The sequence below is a fragment of the Bos taurus genome, chromosome 9 (assembly GCF_002263795.3).
Source record: "Bos taurus isolate L1 Dominette 01449 registration number 42190680 breed Hereford chromosome 9, ARS-UCD2.0, whole genome shotgun sequence".
In the NCBI taxonomy this organism is placed as follows: domain Eukaryota; kingdom Metazoa; phylum Chordata; class Mammalia; order Artiodactyla; family Bovidae; genus Bos; species Bos taurus.
Window position 1 is genome coordinate 44,906,193 of NC_037336.1, and position 19,944 is coordinate 44,926,136.

Sequence of the window (19,944 nt, forward strand, 5' to 3'; positions counted from 1 at the left end):
CACAGATGAGCTGGAGTTCAGTGATAGGCATGCCATGTGAAGCTGATGGAAGGACCTGCATGGGAGGAAGGGCATGTGAGGATGAGCTCCTCGTTCTGGAGAGAGGATTTCTTTACGGAATATTTGAGCTCTGCACAGTGCAATTACAACGCTCTCCCACTTTCTTATGTAATGACACTAAAGGAAATAGTATGCTTCCCAGTTCTGAGCTGGCTGGGGCTTCTCTGCGTGTCCCCATTGTGCTACCCTTGGTAGTCCACACACGAGAAATACCTATGACAGAAGGAACCAAAAAGGACCCCTACTAGCCTTGTTCATCAATGACAATCTGGGTCCTAAAATCAATTCACATGAGTTCATTTTTTCATTCTCTAGTATAATAATCCAGGTATAAAGAAATATTTAGCCATCCTGAACACCCAATTGGGACATCAGTCTAGTACACTCTAGCAGTACTATTGACATGGAGGCCAATCTTCTATCACCAGACCTCACAAAACAGAACAACAAAACCTGAAGACTTTATTTTCATTTAGTCTGCCGATGGCATACTCAGTTGCTTTGGTCATGTCTGACTTCCTACAACCCAATGACCATAGCCCACCAGACTCCTCTGTCCATGAGGATTCTCCAGGCAAGAATACTGGAATGGTTGCCATGCCCTCCTCCAGGGGATCTTCCTGACCTGGGGATTGAACCTCCATCTCTTATGTCTCCTGCACTGCAAGCGGGTTCTTCACTGTACACTGGGAAGCCCAATGTACAGACTGCTTGATTTTAAATATAATGTTATATTTATAGAAGCTTATGTTTATGAATCCTATTTTAACTTATATGATAAAACATTGCTACAATAATATCCACTCAATTATTCCACTCTTTCCTTGTCCCACATTACTGACATCATAATTCATATACATTTTTCTTTCTGTTTCTTTGGCAGGTCACCATTATTGCAGATGATAATTGCAGATTTTTATGCTGGTCAAGAGAAAGATTAACGTACTTTCTGGAATCAGAGCCTTTTCTGTATGAAATATTTAGGTATCTAATAGGAAAAGACATTACAAACAAGCTCTACTCATTGAATGATCCCACCTTAAACGATAAAGTACGTATTTTTCTGAGTCCTTTCACTTTGTTAAATACATATGTAGAGTGAGGTATCCCTCCTTTATGCAGTGTATAGGTTCCTGAATCTTCATTAACTAATCATGAATTAGTTCTTTGTTAAATGAAGTGGGGATGCTTATAATTGAGAGACCCTTCAGGGGATCATTTCTCAAGAGTGAGAAAATACCATGTAATTATTATATTTCCCATGACCTAGTGAGGTGTCTGTGCATATCAGCCACCTCATGTGTAGTGAGGATGTGCTGTCCTCTTCATAATATGTCTTTCAAGGAATCTAAAGAAGATGGTAATTGAGACGGAGGACTAAGGGCGATGTGTGTAGGCCAGGGGAGGCAGGGCAGACTGATAAATGCTGATCAACCCCAGCAAGCAGGCGGTTGGCATTTTAACCCCGTGTCTTCCAGCCTTGCACATCCTACTGACCAGGTCCCTTTCCAGAAAACCCATAAGTGACAAGAGAGGTATAGGATGGAAGCCTGTGGCCATTCAGTTAGGCATTTCAGAGCTGTTTGGATCTTCAACAATTTGATCTTCATTTCCCCATGTTTGATGAGAAAGAAATTTAAATGAGTACAGAAGAGAACTTGCAAAACATTGTTTCCATAAGTATTGTTCCCCAGGGACTATGAGTATGGGTGTGTGCACTCTTCAAGTTATCTTGTCTAGGCTGTTATCAAATTAGGTTGGTGCTTAGCATTTTTCAGATTAATAAGTAGTCCAGTGAGTATATTAAATTTTTATAATGTATTTGTAGTAATAGCTTATAATAAAAAATTATAGCTACTATTTATTTGGGACTATGTACCAACAGTTCTTTATTTCAAGGAAAAGTAAATGCTACTTACAGGAAAGCTATGATATAAGTCCCGTAGCACTCAGAAATCTTAAAACTTTGCTTTACAGAAGATCAAAAAGTTGGACCACCAGCTCAGCCTTTGCACTCAGTTGTCCATGCTAGAAATGAGGAACAGTATAGTCAGCTCCAGCGAAGACGAAGAAGGCTTACACCAGTTTCTTCGGGGCACCTCCAGCGTATCCTCTCTTCGTAAGTTATCCCCACCCTGGGATTCTGATGGATGTTGCTAGAAAAGGACAAATGACAACTTTGATCAGGAAAGTAACTTTTCAAGTTGAAATTATTTGACAACCTAAAGGTAACAATAAAAATAATCACTTTTTCTAGCTTTTTTTCTCTATTGCCCATCAGTTAAAATCTAACTCTAGAACTCCTATTTCCATTTCAGAAGTTGTCCACTTGTTTTGCCATATACTTTTCTCAATCTATTGAGTGGAATAGTATGAAACAGTCCATATGGCTTTCTGGGCATGGTCTTCTTGTTTTCATGATTTTTGTGGAAACTACACCCAGTGTTTAAAATGGTGGGAAGCAACAGCTGGAGGTTATACTGCCAGCTAGTTATCTCAATGTGACCACCTAGAGTTAACAGGTGATCAGTTAACAGAACTTTCCCGAAGATGAAGGAGGCCACTCAGCTCCACTGTGAGTCCCCTCAGTCACCAAAAGGCAAGTTTTTCTAGATTCTGCTATTAAGCAGCTTAGATTGCTTTAAAACATTTTAAATAGCACTAATGACACAGATGTTGAGGTTAATAAGATGAAACAGAATTATTTCAAGAGATGCTTAATGTTAATACTTAAAATTATTTTATAATAAGAATTATTCCAATAATGGCAGTGTAAGAATGTTGAACCAATTCATGGGAAATAGCAGACAGGCAGATTCTCTCAGTGCATGAACTAAAAACTATTCATCTTTGCAATCATATGTAAAACCAAAGAAACTTTAAGAACCTCCAGATACACATCAGATACACATTCAACAATCCTAAACATGTATGTAAATGGTCTTGTAACTTTGGATGCTTTAGAGAAAATGGATTAAGGATTTTAATGCACAGTATTGCTGGAATTGACAAGGCCATGTAATTGGTGTAAGTGTCAAAGCAAAGACTAGGCACAGAAATGCATTATGGGCCTAAAGGAGATTTCAGAAATAATACAGATGAGAACCTGGAAATGGCTATATTTTATTCCAAAGTAACTTTTTGAAAGTACAACTGAGGTTGACGAAACTCTGAATCTACTAGCATGTCAGATGTATTACTGCCTTATTGAAACATTTTGGTGATCATTAATAAGCATTTTCCAATGGACCCATCTTAATTACTTGTACAGTGATTTCTAAGAAAGGCCAGAAGAAGGGGAATTACACTGAAATACTGTATGTGATTATTCTTCCTGTAGAATGGCTTTTTTTGTAGTTTTTATAGTTCTGCAGTATTGCTGAGGAAGCCCTGAGAACAAGCAGTATATGGGACGGCCATTCATTTTCTTAAAATCAGCTTGGTTTTTCTGTAGTATTTTATTGTATAATCTAAAGCTTTTGGACATTTTGAAAGTGAAAGTGTTCATTGCTCATTCATGTCTGACTCTTTGTGAACCTATGGACTGTAGCCCACCAGGCTCCTCTGGCCATGGGGATTCTCCAGGCAAGAATACTGGATTGGGTTGCCATTTCCTTATCCAAGGGATCTTCCCAATCCAGGGATCAAACCTGGTTTTCCTGCATTGCAGGCAAATTCTTTACCATCTGAGCCACCAGGGAAGTCCTTTGGACATTTTAACATTTTAGAAAAGAAAACCTTCTCTAGGGTATGTTGTTTAAATAGAATGAGAACAGTTTTTCAAGATTAACATCTGTACTATACTTGCCTCCAGAAGCCTAGATTTCCGGGTATCTTGTGGATAGATCACACATCTTGTGCATACAGACCTGGGTCCTTGCTCTAATAATTGTTAGTTGTATGACTTGGAATAAATTGCATGACCTTTCTAATCTGACATGAGCTGTCATATCAGATTGTCAGGGCACAATTCCTGGTCTGTTTCCTTCCCTCTTCCTTATAGTGAATTGTGAGTTTAATCCAAATGGCTGTTTCCTGCATGGGTAATTGAAACGTCCATGTCTGAAGAGGCTGGCTGCAGCTTTCCTTCTCAGTTCCCTTGTTCAGTTGCACTTTGCTGTACTGAAAATGTGTACAGCCTGCTTATGTTGTTTATTTAATTATTAAATATATATTTTAGCCTCAGGTTTATTACACAAGCTCTTACATGTATGATGTAAATGCATAGAGCCACATATATGCATAGTTTTGAGTGTGTGTGTGTGTGTGTGTGAACTGCACAGCAGATGGACCTTCATCCCTGCTTCCTTTTAACAGTCCTCATTCTGAGTTTCTCAGTTTCACCTCTGCAGCTTAATGGAAGACATTAGTATTTGAGCACAACACTGATATTAATTATGAATTATTCATCCTACCATGTGATTCATTAAAAATTGGTTAGTTCTTACTTTTTCTTAGATTTTGTCCCAGAACTATGGAAGGCTGTTTTTGTTTTTCTTTTGCCCAACCCATCAATAGGGCATCAACTTATCCAATTTACATTCCTTGTAAAACAGAGAATACAAAACCAATCCCTTAGGACTGTCAGGCTGAAATAACAAAATTCAGCACGCTTTGAGCATGTGAGGTCCCCAAAACAAATGCCTAAGCTCTGATTATTCTGGATTTTTGATGTACACATGGGGGCAGCCAGGGCAGCTGGACTCAGCAACAGTAAGTATCAGCTTCATGAATGCTAGTGGAAAGAAGGGAACACACGTTTATTGACAATAGCAATTACTATTTTTTCAGGTACTCTCTAAACATAATCACATTTAATTTTCACTGCAGTCTGCATGGAAGAGAGGTATCTTAGCTCTCACTAGACGACACAGTGCTAACAGATAGTTCCCCCAACCTCTGGCTACGATAGAGAGGCTGCTTTCTTTCTTTCTCACGTGCACACAGGTGCTGCTGGGTCCTCCTTACTCTGGACACTGAAGGAGCAGCTGCTGTTTGGGTCACTGCCACTCGTGGCTGAGGGAAGACAGTGATGGCAGAATCACAACACAGCTCTTAAAGCTGTTTAATTCTTTTTTGCTCTCCTGTTGCTTCATTTGCTTGAGTTCCATGTTTGGAAGTGTGATTGTGAGACAGGTTGTCCAGGATGTGTGAGGAGGATTTAATGCCCTTATACAGGTATAAGCTTTCTTCTCTCTGCTCCTGGAGCAAGGTGCTCATCGAGGTGCCTTGTCATCTCTGTCTTCCCCTCCTTACAGGTTTAGTTCCCTACACGTAGTATATAAAACACACATGCAGACTGACTGTCCTTGGCAATTCCATCATGATAAGTGGTGCTGAGCACAGGCATTGTCATGGCAACAGGTGGACATACAATGTTTCTTTGCAAGTTGAGAACTTTATTTTAGTTAATTGGAGTTAAATAACCTATTGTTTGTTTTTTAAAAATGCTGAGTCAGTGTAGGTGATCCAGCCTGTTAGACTCATCTTTGAAAGATTTTGCTAATTTAAACCATGTTTTTCAGAAATTATAATTAAAATTTATTATTTCTTTAACAGACTATGGAATAGTTAAGAGATATTTCTTCCTGACCAAAAAAGCCTTTTCGAGTATTTTTTTGTTGTTGTTAATGTCAAGAAGGAGCTCTGGACAGTCTACTAATTTCATATGACCTAGGGAAAAGTGAAAGTGAAAGTCACTCAGTCGTATCTGACTCTTTGGGACCCCATGGACTGTAGTCCATGGAATTCTCCAGGCCAGAATACTGGAGTGGATAGCCTTTCCCTTCTCCAGGGGATCTTCCCAACCCAGGGGTCAAACCCAGGTCTCCTCATTGCAGGTGTATTCTTTACCATCTGAGCCACCAGGGAAGCCCGACCTAGGGTACAGATCTGTGCTAAGCTGAGTTCGTTTGCATCTGGTTAGTATTCTTGTCTGCTAAGACTAGGCAGCTTATCTGACATAATAAGTTTCCCTCAGCTCTCTTATATATTTCTTTACCTGGAAATATACAAAAAACCAATTCCATCTTCTGAGTTTCATGAAATAATCTTTTCAATCCAATTTGTATTTCATTTCCCCTGTGAACAACTGTAGGCTTACAAACAGGATTATAGGGAAGGTGGAAAGGCAGTAGGGACCCGGAGATGAGCCTAAGAACTGTTCTCGGACCCACCAGAAGGGCTAGTGAAAAGCAGTGCCCCCACTTCGTAGATGAGCAGAATGCAGCTTAGGGAGGTTAAATAACCTGCTCAGGGCCGCTCGCAGCCCTGAAACTAAGAAGTACTGAATTGGTTCCAAGGTCTTGCTTTGCCTCTGACCTTACAAATACCCGTGCATGAGTGTAAACTTGTTTGGGAATATTCAGCCCCTGTTGCAGCCACTGACATATCCTGACCACTGTCATACATGTTCTCATTTCATCTTCACTTACCTTCACAAGGTAAGTGTTGTATTTCCCCCTTTTCATGGCAAGGAATATGCCATTCATCTCCTCTGGGACCTTAGCGCACAAGCTCCTCCTGGCTGCAGGACCGTCTTCAGGGCCCCAGCCCTCACCAGTTCTTTAAACGGCCTCTCTCCTCACCCAGCATGTTCTCATCTGTGAAATGACTGTAAAAGAATTTTATTGGGCTGTGTACTTTCAGTCTTTTAATAAAATAAAATTAAAATTATCAAGTTAATATACAGTTATCAAATAATAAAAATTTTTTTTTCAATGAAAAGAACTGACCCCTTCCCACCTAACCAGTCTTTAAGAGCAATCATATTGGAACAATTTTTGTCCAAAATGCTAAATAGTGTGCTGTTATTTATTGATTTATCCTCCTAACCTTTATCTTCTAACCTAACTTAGCTCACTTTTAACTTCCCTTCATGCTTCTGCTCAGTATAAAATATGACTAGTTTTTATCCCTTTATTGTTTACATTTATAACATTAAATAATACATATAAACCTCTATTCCTTTTTCTCTTTGAAAAGAAAGAAAGAAAGAAAGAAAGTCGCTCAGTCATGTCCAACTCTTTGCGACCCCATGGACTGGGGCCTACCTACCAGGCTCTTCCATCCATGGGATTTTCCAGGCAAGAGTACTGGAGTGGGTTGCCATTTCCTTCTCCAGGGGATCTTCCCAACCAAGGGATTGAACCCCGGTCTCCCTCATTGTAGGCAGACGCTTTACCATCTGAGCCACCCGGGAAGTCCTTTCTCTCTGAAGCACTTCTAAGGTGAGGACATTAGCTTCCCTACAGTTACTTATTCTTTCCCCTTCTACCTTCAAACTCCTGTCTCTTCTTTAACTTTTCAACAATCAAGGTTGAAAACATATTTCTATTCCTTCTTTTTTCTTATTTATTTTTTAATTGGAGGAAAACTGCTTTACAACGTTGTGTTGGTTTCTGCCATACAACAATGCAAATTAGTCAACATTTTATACATATATATATATCTCCTCCCTCTTGAGCTTCCCTCTCAGCCCATCCCACCCCTCTGTGTTATCACAGAGCACCAGGCCGGGCTCCCTGTGTTATATAGCAACTTCTCAACATGTTTTACACATGGTAGTGTATATATATCAATGCTTTTCAATTCATCCCACCCCCTTTCCTGCACTGGGTCCACAAGTCCATTCTCTATGTCTGCATCTCCATTCCTCCCCTGCAAATAGGTTCATCAGTACCATTTTTCTAGATTCCATATAAATATGCATTAATACACAATATTTGTTTTTCTGACTTACTTCACTCTGTGTAACAGGCTCTAGGTTCATCCAACTCACTACAACTGACTCCAGTTCGTTCCTTTTTATGGCTGAGTTATATTCCACTGTATGTATGTACCACAATTTCTTTATCCATTCATCTGTCATTGGACATCTAGGTTGCTTTTATGTCCTGGTGCATTGGAAAAGACTCTGATGCTGGGAGGGATTGGGGGCAGGAGGAGAAGGGGACGACAGAGGATGAGATGGCTGGATGGCATCACTGACTCGATGGACGTGAGTCTCAGTGAACTCCGGGAGTTGGTGTTGGACAGGGAGGCCTGGCGTGCTGCGATTCATGGGGTCGCAAAGAGTCGGACACAACTGAGCGACTGATCTGATCTGATCTGATTGTAAACAGTGCTGCAGCAAATGTTGGGGTGGGTACTTGTGTCTTTTTGAATTGTGGTTTCTCGGGGTATATGCCCAGTAGCTGGACTGCTCCATCATATGGTAGTTTTATTCCTAGTTTTTTTAAGGAATCTCCATAATGTTCTCCCTAGTGGCTGTATCAATTTACATTCTCACCAAAAGTGCAAGAGGGTTCCCTTTTCTCCACACCCTCTCCAGCATATAATGTTGTAGACTTTTTGATTATGGCCATTCTGATTGGTGTGAGATGATACCTCTTTGTAGTTTTGATTTGCATTTCTCTGATAATGAGCGATATTGAGCATCTTTTCGTGTGTTTATTGACCATCTGTTGTCTTAATTGGAGAAATGTCTGTTTAGATCTTCTGCCCATTTTTTGATTGGGCTGTTTTTCTGATGTTGAGCTACATGAGCTGCTTACATATTTTGGAGATTAATCCTTTGTCAGTTGCTTCCTTTGCAATTATTTTCTCCCATTCTGAGTGCTGTCTTTTCATCTTGTTTATAGTTTCCTTTGCTGCGCAGAAGTTTTTATGCTTTTTTAATTGGAGGAAAATTGCTTCACAATGTTGTGTTGGTTTCTGCTAAATTGTTTTTTAATGTGGTAAAATACATGTAACACACAAATTACCCATCTTATCCATTTGTTAAATGTACAGTTCAGTTTCAGTTCAGTCGCTCAGTCGTGTCCGACTCTTTGTGACTTCATGAATCGCAGCACGCCAGGCCTCCCTGTCCATCACCAACTCCCGGAGTTTACCCAAACTCATGTCCATCGAGTCGGTGATGCCATCCAGCCATCTCATCCTCTGTCGTCCCCTTCTCCTCCTGCCCTCAGTCTTCCCCAGCATCAGGGTCTTTTCCAATGAGTCAGCTCTTCGCATGAGGCGGCCAAAGAATTGGAGTTTCAGCTTCAGCATCAGTCCTTCCAGTGAACACCCAGGACTGATCTCCTTTAGGATGGACTGGCTGGATCTCCTTGCAGTCTAAGGGACTCTCAAGAGTCTTCTCCAACACCACAGTTCAAAAGCATCAATTCTTTGGCGCTCAGCTTTCTTTACAGACCAACTCTGACATCCATACATGACCACTGGAAAAACCATAGCCTTGACTAGATGGACCTTTGTTGGCAAAGTAATGTCTCTGCTTTTGAATATGCTATCTAGGTTGGTCATAACTTTCCTTCCAAGGAGTAAGCGTCTTTTAATTTCATGGCTACACTCACCATCTGCAGTGATTTTGGAGCCCCCCAAAATAAAGTCTGACACTGTTTCCCCATCTATCTGCCATGAAGTGATGGGGCCAGATGCCATGATCTTAGTTTTCTGAATGTTGAGCTTTAAGCCAACTTTTTCACTCTCCTCTTTTACTTTCATCAAGAGGCTTTTTAGTTCTTCTTCACTTTCTGCCATAAGGGTGGTGTCATCTTCATATCTGAGGTTATTGATGTTTTTCCCGGAAATCTTGATTCCAGCTTGTGCTTCTTCCAGCCCAGCGTTTCTCATGATGTACTTTGCATAGAACTTAAATAAGCAGGGTGACGATATACAGCCTTGGCGTACTCCTTTTCCTATTTGGAACCAGTCTGTTGTTCCATGTCCAGTTCTAACTGTTGCTTCCTGAACTGCATACAGATTTCTCAAGAGGCAGATCATGTGGTCTGGTATTCCCATCTCTTTCAGAATTTTCCACAGTTTATTGTGATCCACACAGTCAAAGGCTTTGGCATAGTCAATAAAGCAGAAATAGATGTTTTTATGGAACTCTCCTGCTTTTTCAATGATCCAGCAGATGTTGGCAATTTGATCTCTGGTTCCTCTGCCTTTTCTAAAACCAGCTTGAACATCTGGAAGTTCATGGTTTAAAAGGTATTAAATATGATTATTCTCTCTGCCAATTGTAGTTAGGTCTTCCTTGCTTCATCCATGGCTTATTTTATAAAGTTTAAAGCAAATGAATAATATTGACATTATGCTTTATTCAGAATAGTGGGCTGTGACTACATTGCTTTCTTTGGGTTCCAATGTCATCATGATTCTTGATCTGTTCAAAGGAGGCTGTTTCTGATAAGTTCAAATGGATTCTCCTTTTGTAAAAACACAAATAATGCCACCGTAGTTTACTTCCTGCCATGCCTCTCCTTTTTTCCTTTAAAGTTTTTTTTTATGCCTAGCTGTCAGGACCGTCCTATTCACCAGATCCCCAATATCTGCTAGTGGCTTTTTGCTTTGGGTGAATCATTTCATTTCTTCTTAAAGTCTGAGTAGTTATTTGATATTTGAGCCATGCCTTTTCCTACTGCTTTTTGTTTTCATGGGTATCTCTAGTGGCCTCTCTTTTTCCTTATCCTTACCTTTTTGGTCTCACATCCTTATTCTCCCCGGCCATCAGTTCCATGTCCCCTTTGTCTCAGACCTTCCTCATGAAGCCTCTTACCCTCCTACCTCACCCCAAACTGGTGATTCTCTGGCTCTGCTACACAGCTGTCATCCTTGAACTGCCTTTCCTGTTCCCTTGAGCTTATCCACCAGCTCTGCAACCCTAAAGCTTTCTCTTTAGTGCAGGAGAGGACTCAGGCTATTCCTTGACTACTCACACCTGTTGCCGGGCCTCTCAGGGCCCCGACCACCCATCTGAGAAGCCAGGAATTGATCTGAGAACCTCCTCTTGAGAGCCACTAGCCTCCTAATCCTCCCCATTTGCCATAATTTGTATAATTCTTTGCTGAGTCCCTCAGTGGTGCTGAGTCCCTTTAAGGAAATTAGGTCTAAAGGCATACCTACTCTTCAGTATTATTGTTCAGAAAACTTCCATCCAAACTCAGTTTCTACAATCTGAAATAATCTTATGACCTCAATGAAAAACACATTTTTTAAATTTAACAAAGTCTTATAATATACATAAGGCAAAGGCATAAAGGGGATGATAATCCTTTTCTAGCAAAAAAGCCATTACATTTTTCCCCATCCTCATACATCAAAAAATGTATAATCTAATTAAAATTCTAAAAACCCCTGTAAGGTTTTTAATTACTTGTTAAAGCAGTCGGCCAGATGGTTAAACATAATAAAAGAACACTTTGAAAGGAATGAAGAAAATGTCATCAAAGTTAACAAAGGAAAGGGGAAAAACATCTTACCACAATTATACTGGAGAGTTTATAAAAGTGTCATTCCTTGTTAACATTTCTGAAGCAGAGAGAGAAGTCACTTGACAAACTTCATATCATGGTCCTTTGCTTACTTAAAGATCAAACTTGAGGTCACTTACTCATTCTCTGGAACAAGTGTGACCTTCACTCTGGATTTAATAAGAACAACTATGTCTGTTTACTTTCTCCTGCAAGGAGAAGCCCTCAGGCCCTCATGTAATCAGAAGCACACCAAAATAGAAATAAGCTCAATAAGGATAGAGTTCTGTCAAAGGGCATTTCTCCTACCTAATTTTTTAGCACTTATAGGAGAGTTTGGACGGATGGTTATGTAAGATCCCCTGGGTCTGTGTATAAGAAGGCTTCCTGTGTTTAATTCGGGACTTTAAGGTACAAGGCCTGGCAGGGCAGCCTGAGCCCATCCTCCGTGGAGGCGCCTTGCTGGTTTGCCTCTGCCGGCAACAACCCTCAAGGACGCAAAGCGCTTCTTCATTGCCAGCTCCTTTTCTTTTCAGCAAGGTTCACGCACAAGCTGCTAAGCAGGTGTGCTGAGAAGAGACCCTGCTTCCTGGATCCAAAGCCGCCTTTGGGTGTCCTGCTGTGGTCTGGCATGAGTAGAGGTGTCCACTGTTTGGTTCCTCTAAGTCTGTCTTCTGCATTTGCTCAGAGCCCATGTTTTTTAATCTTACTCTCTTACATCCTAAGCAGGATGGCTACCTGGTGCTCCCATTCTCTTTCCCACCTAACACACCGAATTGGCACACAGCTGAGTCAGTTCTGCTCTGCTGTGTGTGTTCTCCAGGCCTTGCTATCTATGCATGCAAGTATATGTCTTCTTGACAGAATTTTTTTTTTTTTTTTTGCTAAGCAAAAGTAATTCTTGATGTAGCTGTTTAACAAGTTCACACCTGATAAGTCTGGATTGAAGTTCAGTCTGAGACATTTGTTTTATTTACTTTTAGAATAAATTGTGTTAATTGGCAGCCAGGGACAATTGGATGATATTGATAACTAAAAGCCAAAAATAATGCTAGTTATCGCTTCTTGATTATCATAAATATCAAAGATACAGTTAACCACTTCTGTGTCTCAACTGTAGAACTGGCTTTAAAAGAAGGATAAAAATCAGTTTCCTAGAAAATTTATGGAGATGGAATTATGTGCCCCTCTAGAATTTGGAATAAATGAAAAGTGAAGCATTATACAGAGGTCATGAACCTCATCGTCATGTCCTTGAGAGGCAAAAGTAATTTGAAAATGCACTTAGCTAAAGATTAGCTCAATTTCTCCCTCTGTTCTCTCCTCATGCTCTCACACTTAGGGAAGATATTGGGCCTTCTGGGCAAACTTCTGATGATGCATCAGTGCACAAGGTTAGTGAAAAACTGGGCAAGCTTGCAGAAAGAATTTTTATTAACACTCAATTTTTGAAATATAACTAGTCCCCTTGAAGCAGGATATTCTTTTGTTGTTGTTGTTCACACTCCAAATTGGGTTTTCATTAGTGGCCAAAAATGATTTCTGGCAGCATGGTGATGGCCTCTGAGTCTTTCCACTGAACCAGTGGTTCTCCTACAGAGGGCAGAGACCACCAGGTCAGGGTCAGTGAACTCCTTCTCCAGGAAGCTCCTGGCTGCGACTGTGGCCGATTCCCAGGTAGGGCCAGATGACTGTCATACTTGGCTCTTAGTGGTACAGAAGCCAGGCCACCTGAGGCTGAGACAAAGAGTGAGCTCTCTCTGAGACTCCGATTCCTCTCGGGGCTCAGACAGCCTGCTGGCGCTGGCGGCTTCTGGCAGCTGTAAGTCAGGCTTCATTCCGGTCACTTTCCAGTGCATCCGTCTGCTCGATGGAGAAAACAGCAACAGGCGCAGTGGTGGGAACTGGGATGAGGGGACTTGTGGGCTCTAATGCACCATACAGCCTGAATTAGTCTTCTCCGTGTGGAAAAAAAAATCTTTAGCTGTCAATCTTGCTGGGCTGTCAGCGTCTCCTGCTTTGCCCTGGCCAGTTCTGTTTCTCAGTGGTTCCCTCTCTGGTGGGAACGGGGTTCATCCACATCATCTCCCAGCTATTTATTCTTTTTTCTTAGGTGTCCAGGTGGTCTCTGCTTTAGCCTCTGAGTATAAAGTAGAAATACTGATATGGATGCCGTGAGGATGAATTGCTCCTCTATTGTACAATGGAGTTTCTGAGAAGACAGAGGCAGAAACTAGGTTTGGTTTGATTTCCCTAACATTTAACCTAGCCTCTTGCACAAGGTAGTCCCTTGGGGATTGTCTAGGCCGACTGGATGAAAACTCTGTAGCAGGTGACAGCACCGATGCACCTCGCTGATGCTGACTCGGACGGACGGTACTCCTGCCTGGGCTGTAAGCACTGTCGAATCATCAGTGATATGAGTGATTTCCCTCAAGGCGTGTAGTACAGAAGGCAGTGATAACAATCACTTTTTGCAGTGAGGTTTTACTGTAAACAGACCTGCATGCTTTGAGGGCCACTGGTGGTGGCCCACTGGCTTGACCCATCAGAGTTCAGTGTGTGGTTGTGTGGTTTCCCCACGTCCTCAGGGAAGGCCCCATGCAGAGTTTTGGAGCGGGATTTTTCTCATGTACTAAGTAGTTATCAAGGACCTAGCTACATGTGGGTACTTCAGAGAGGCTGCCTGAGAGAAAAGGCTGTGATGACAGCCCACAAGATGCCTGTTTTCTAGTAAGGGAGGGATGCAAGTACTTGTCTTGTGGTGGAAAACAGAATCTCCCCAGAGAAGGAATTAGGGAAGACTACAAATGAAGGAGGTAGGGCTTGAGGCTCACCTTGCGGAGTGGAGAGGAATTTGGTGGGGAGAGTGGAGAAACCAGTTCACGAGGAGAGAAAAGCAAGAGAAGAGGAGGAAAACACTGGGCTGGATTTGGGACATTGCAAGTTGGCCAGGAGGGAGGGGGGCCCCTGGATGTCACCCCAGGACTGGAAGTTAACTCTTGCTTTACTTTTTAATGTTACATCCTAAGACTACAGTTCTTCCTTTCTCAGGCAAATAGAGTGGGAACAGAATAAATTCTTTCTCAGAATAGTGGTAAACAATCTGCCTGCCAATGCAGGAGACAAAAGAGATGTGGGTTCAGTCCCTGGGGTGGGAAGATCCCCTGGAGTAGGGCATAGCAACCCACTCCAGCATTCTTGACTGAGCACGCATCAATGAAAAAAAAAAATGCTTCCCGTCGTATCAGTAAACAAGATATTGCCGTTGTCAAGTCATCTCATGACAGCCACCCTGATGGTGAGCCCCGAGGGAACTCAAGATTCAAACAGGATGCCTGACACATAGCAGTTACCACTGGAGCCACCCTGATCACACACCCTGAGGAGACTCAGGATGAAAAAGCACAGGACACTGGCCCCAGACAGCTGAGGTGCACGGCAAAGGAGTGATTTCAGTCAGTGCAAACTCTTGCATCTTCTCATACATAGAAAAGTGCTAAATTACTTGAGATGTCTGGTTTTCTTTAATTAACAGTAACCTTTTGATATTCTGACTACCTGGTCTTTGTTACAAAAAATCCTGTATATCCAGGCCCCTCCCTTCCCTCCTGGGACCAGTCTCTCAGATATCTGAGAGACTATGTCCTGGGCTTAAGTCCTCAGTTTTGTCTGCCAAATAAAACATAGTTCTCAACTTTTAATTGTGCATTTTTTTTTTCAGTTGACAATAGAGAAGCTAAAAGTTCTTCCAGAGTTTCTCTACGTCATTTCTAGTTATATTGGTTCCTCTCTTCATTCTCTCTCAACAGAAAAAGGCAGTGATTGGTGAGGTAGCTAAAGGGGCAGATAACATTTTGGCCCCAACGTGGATAACTATCTCAGATTGCTATAGAACCTGTAGTTCCATGCCTTTGGTTGGATAGTTCTATACGTTTAGTTCTCTAGTTTGATAGATGGGCTTAAAATCTACAGACCAGTTCTCCCCACTTGCCCAGCCAAAACGCAATGGGCATGTTCGTGTTATGTGTATCGTAGGTCTTCGTACGTCTGGATGCTCTGCATAATTGATTTGGCATGATGCTCGTAGGCATGCCATTTTGCTTGTTCTCAGGGTTTATCTGATTGCAGATACTCAGCCTAAGTTAATATTTCATGAGATTCAGTCATAACTTGAGGCTACAAATATGATGAAAGTCATGGCTATTGTTTTTCTTAAAAAAATAATAGACAATTTTGCTGCACTCTTACACTGAGCAACACAAAATGCTACTTGAGCACAAGTCTCATTTCCTTTATTTGCTATTCCTATGAGCGATGATGAATTTTAACAAGTTTTCTAATGATTTAGGCCATTGCTCTCCTAAGGCCATATTATTAAGTCATTTTACTGACTTATATTTACAAAGGGATTATGATATCCTAGGCACAGATATAAGAATTTAATAAGTTTGAGTCATGTAATCCTCTTAACAACCATATGAAATACATGCCATTATTATGACTTTTATTTTACAGATAGAGAAATTGGGGCACAGAGAAGTGAAGTAACCTGCCCAAGGTCACACAGATAGGTTACATTGCCATTTGAATAATTCACATGCAAATTCCAGGTTATGTTTGGTATGTCTGCTGTAACCTGTGTGAAAAAGGATAAAAAGAATATGTCTGAGAGATTCTCCCATGCTGTGCTCAAGGCAGAATTGTGTTCCTAGACTGTTTTAATAGAAGCTAATTTTCTACCAGTTACATCAGTAGTTGTCTCCCTGCAAACTCAGTATTTTAACTAACTGCAAATGTTGAAAAGTGAACAATTTCCATTTATATATGACAAACACACTAGCTCTGCCAAAGTCCAGCTCCGCACTGTATAATTATGATCTTTTATGTTGAAAGATGTAGCTGTGGATCATGGCATCTTCCAAGATGGCAATGACTATATAGTTAAAATAAATGACAGTTACTGTATATAACTTTTTGTATATACTTTTTGCTTCCCCTTGTACCCCTGAAAAAAACTCAGCCATAAAAAAAGAATGAAATGTTGCTATTTGCAACAGCATGAGTAGACTTGGAAGGTATTATGCTAAAGTGAAATAAGTCACACAGAGAAAGACAAATACTGTATGATATCACTTCTGTGTGGAATCTAAAAAAATACAGTGAACTAGTAAATATAACAAAAAAGAGACAGACTTATAGAAAGCAAACTAGTGGTTACTAGTGGGGAGAGGGAAGGGGAGGAACAATATAGAGGTAGGGAATGAAGAGGTACAAACTGCTATGTATAAATAAGTTACAAATATATATTGTATACCACAGGAATCTAGCTAATATTTTATAATAACTATAAGTGGAATATAACCTTTAAAATTGTAAATCACTATATTGTACACTTGTAACTTACAGTATTGTACATCGACTATACTTCAATAAAATTAACAAAAAAAATTTTAATGTTTATGTAATGGTGTTATATGAATTTCTAACTGGAAAACAGTGATAAATGTTATATATGCCAAAGAGACTTAAGTGAAATAATTTATATGTAAACGAATCCTTTCTTTGATGGTATTGATGTGCTAACAATGGTGACTGATTCTGAAGCTGTCAATGGAAGGAACAGAGTTCCCAGAAGTCATTTTCCCAAGTATCTTTATCCTGATCTCAAAATTCGATCTAAAATAAGCAATGTACACTTTTTATCCAAGTTGGAATATATATATATCTTGAAAAAAAATGACAGCAACATTTTATATGTGCCAAGCACATTCCATGATTATTTTGTTTAATCCCCTGAACAACCCCGTGAGGCAGGTCCTGTGAATGTCTCCTTTTCACAAAGGTGGAAACAGGCCTAGAGAGGTTTAGTAATGGAGGACAGGTCACGCAGCCAGGAAGCTGCACAGCAGGGATCTGAACCTTGGAAGGGTTTCCTGAGCCTCTGTCTTGGCCACTGGCTCTGCACCCTCACCCCTGTGCGTAGAGTACACAGCTGCCTCTGGCTAGGGATTAAGAGCTGATCCTGATAAATTTCTTGTTGCCTTTTTGTGTCTTCATAAGATCCCACTACTGTTCTTTGCTGTAGAGCAAGTATTTGAAAAGTCAGATTTCTCCCATTGTTCCTCCTTCATCAACCTTACACTTAGCCTGAGTTCAGCATTTGCTGATATATTGATTGCTAACTGACCTCGCCCTGCTGGAGGGCAGAGCAAGAATATAGCACAAGCCTGGGTGGGGCTGAGGGAGACCCTCATAAAGTGGAGCCTGACACAGAATGTGGGAACTATACAGGAGGGAGTTTGTGTATGCTATAATAGTAGGCACCTTGAGAAGCCTATGCACTCATTTATAATAACTTCTACTCTTACTTTTAGACTGTTTTTTTCTTCCATCAAGCATGGTGTCCATTATAGTAGAAGCTCAATTAGCATTTGGTTGAATGCATGAATGAATGAAGGACAGACAGAATGAATGGGTTATTTGGTTTCTTTGATATAAGGGCCTCTGCTGCTTTTCTGTGGAGAAGGCAATGGCACCCCACTCCAGTACTTTTGCCTGGAAAATCCCATGGACGGAGGAGCCTGGTAGGCTGCAGCCCATGGGGTCGCTAAGCGTTGGACACGACTGAGCGACTTCACTTTCACTTTTCACTTCCATGCATTGGAGAAGGAAATGGCAACCTTTCCTAGGAAGGTTCCTGGGATTGCCTATAGAATCCCAGGGATGGGGGAGCCTGGTGGGCTGCTGTCTATGGGGTTGCACAGAGTCGGACACAACTGAAGCGACTTAGCAGCAGCAGCTGCTTTTCTGGGTTATATTTGCTCCATCCAGCTCTTCCTTCCTGCATGCCTGGATTCTCCTCCTTGCCCTTCCTTCTCTCTCTCCCTCTCCCCTGTAAGTCCAGGGAGTGACTGGACAGTTGGTGGCAAGAAATATTCTTTTGGATGATGTTCCAGATGGTGGAGGTTCTATAGTTTCAGAGTAGAACCATTCCTTAGGGAAAGTAGGAGTTAAATCCACCTTCAAGGGACTAAAATTACCATCTATGATATTAATGTAGGAACATGCATTCTGAGTCCTAAACAGACTTTGGTGCAAAGCACTGGGAACTGCATATGTTTGAGAAGCTTATACTATCCAAGCACCTGAAGTGACATCCTCTCTACATCTGTTCTCATGGACTAACAACGGCTTCTTGACTTTGCTGCCTTGCAGAACATTGGTCTATAAGACATCTGGTCCATGCTAAGGTCCTTGATGTTTACAGGACCATGTAGTGCTGTCTAAAATGTCCGAAGACATTCAGTCCATGCCAAAAGGTCCCTAATATTTGGTCTTGCCCCAAATGATTTGGCGTACACAGCAATCAGAGAAGAAGTAAAAGGGACCCAAATTGGAAAAGAAGTAAAGCTGTGACTGTCTGCTGATAACATGATACTATACATAGAAAATCCTAAAGATGCTACCAGAAAACAATACTAGAGCTCATCAATGAATTTGGTAAAGTTGTAGGATACAAAATTAATACACAGAAATCTGTTGCATTTCTATACACTAAGAAAGATCAGAATGAGAAATTAAGAAAACAATCTCATTTACCATCACATCAAAAAGAATGAAATACCTAGGAATAAACCTACCTAAGAAGATGAAAGACCTGTACTCTGAAAACTATTAAGACACTAATGAAAGAAATTGAAGATAACATAAACAGATAGAAAGATATACTGTGTTCTTGGATTAGAAGAATCAATATTGTTAAAATGACTATACTACCTAAGGCAGTCTACAGATTCAATGCAATTCCCATCAAAATACCAATGGCATTTTTCACAGAATTAGAAAAAAGAATTTTATGGAAACATAACCCGAGAAGGCAAAGCAAACTTAAGAAAAATGGAGCTGAAGGAATCAGTCTCTCTGACTTCACACTATATTACAAAGCTACAGTAATTAGAACAGTGTTGTACTGGCGCACACACACACACACACAAAACAGAAATATACATCAAGAGAAGAGGGTAGGAAACCCAGAAATAAACCCATTAATCTATGACAAAGGAGGCAAGACTATACAATGGAAAAGAGACCATTTCTTCAATAAGTCGTGCTGGGAAAACTAGACAGCTACATGTAAAAGAATGAAATTAGAACATTCTCTAACATCATACATAAAATAAACTCCAAATGGATTAAAGACCTAAATTTAAGAATGAATACTATAAAACTCCCAGAGGAAAGCATAGGCAGGACACTCTTTGACACAAATCACAGCAATATATTTTTGAATCCATCTGCTCCAGAAAACAAAATAAACAACTGAGACCTAATTAAACTTAAAAGCTTTTGCACAGCAAAGGAAGCTATAAACAAAATGAAAAGACAACCTAGAGAATGGGAGAAAATGTTTGCAAATGGTGCGACCAACAAGGGATTAATCTCTAAAACATATAAACAACTCATGCAGCTCACTATTAAATGAATAACTTTAAAAATAAGATTTCAACAGACACTTCTCCAAAGAAGACATACAGATGGCCAAAAGCCACATGAAAATATGCTCAATATCACTAATTATTAGACAGATGAAATCAGAACTGTGAAGTATCATCTCACA

The 19,944-nt window shown here is 40.7% G+C and overlaps 1 protein-coding gene and 1 long non-coding RNA gene across 2 annotated transcripts in view; one reads left to right on the forward strand and one right to left on the reverse strand.

Annotated features, from left to right (window-relative positions):
- The window catches only part of BVES (blood vessel epicardial substance), a 50,803-nt gene that overhangs the window by 25,740 nt on the left and 5,119 nt on the right, over positions 1 to 19,944 (forward strand). Inside the window, exons 6-7 of the mRNA XM_002690147.6 lie at positions 944 to 1,111; positions 2,038 to 2,179. Of these exons, the coding sequence (XP_002690193.1) occupies positions 944 to 1,111; positions 2,038 to 2,179 (310 nt within the window). The remainder of the gene's footprint in view (positions 1 to 943; positions 1,112 to 2,037; positions 2,180 to 19,944) is intronic.
- On the reverse strand, positions 2,138 to 11,534 carry LOC112448050 (uncharacterized). The gene is made up of 3 exons (XR_003036383.2): positions 11,334 to 11,534; positions 6,495 to 6,673; positions 2,138 to 2,216 (listed from the first exon to the last, which is right to left on the reverse strand). It is a non-coding gene; the product is annotated as an uncharacterized lncRNA (long non-coding RNA).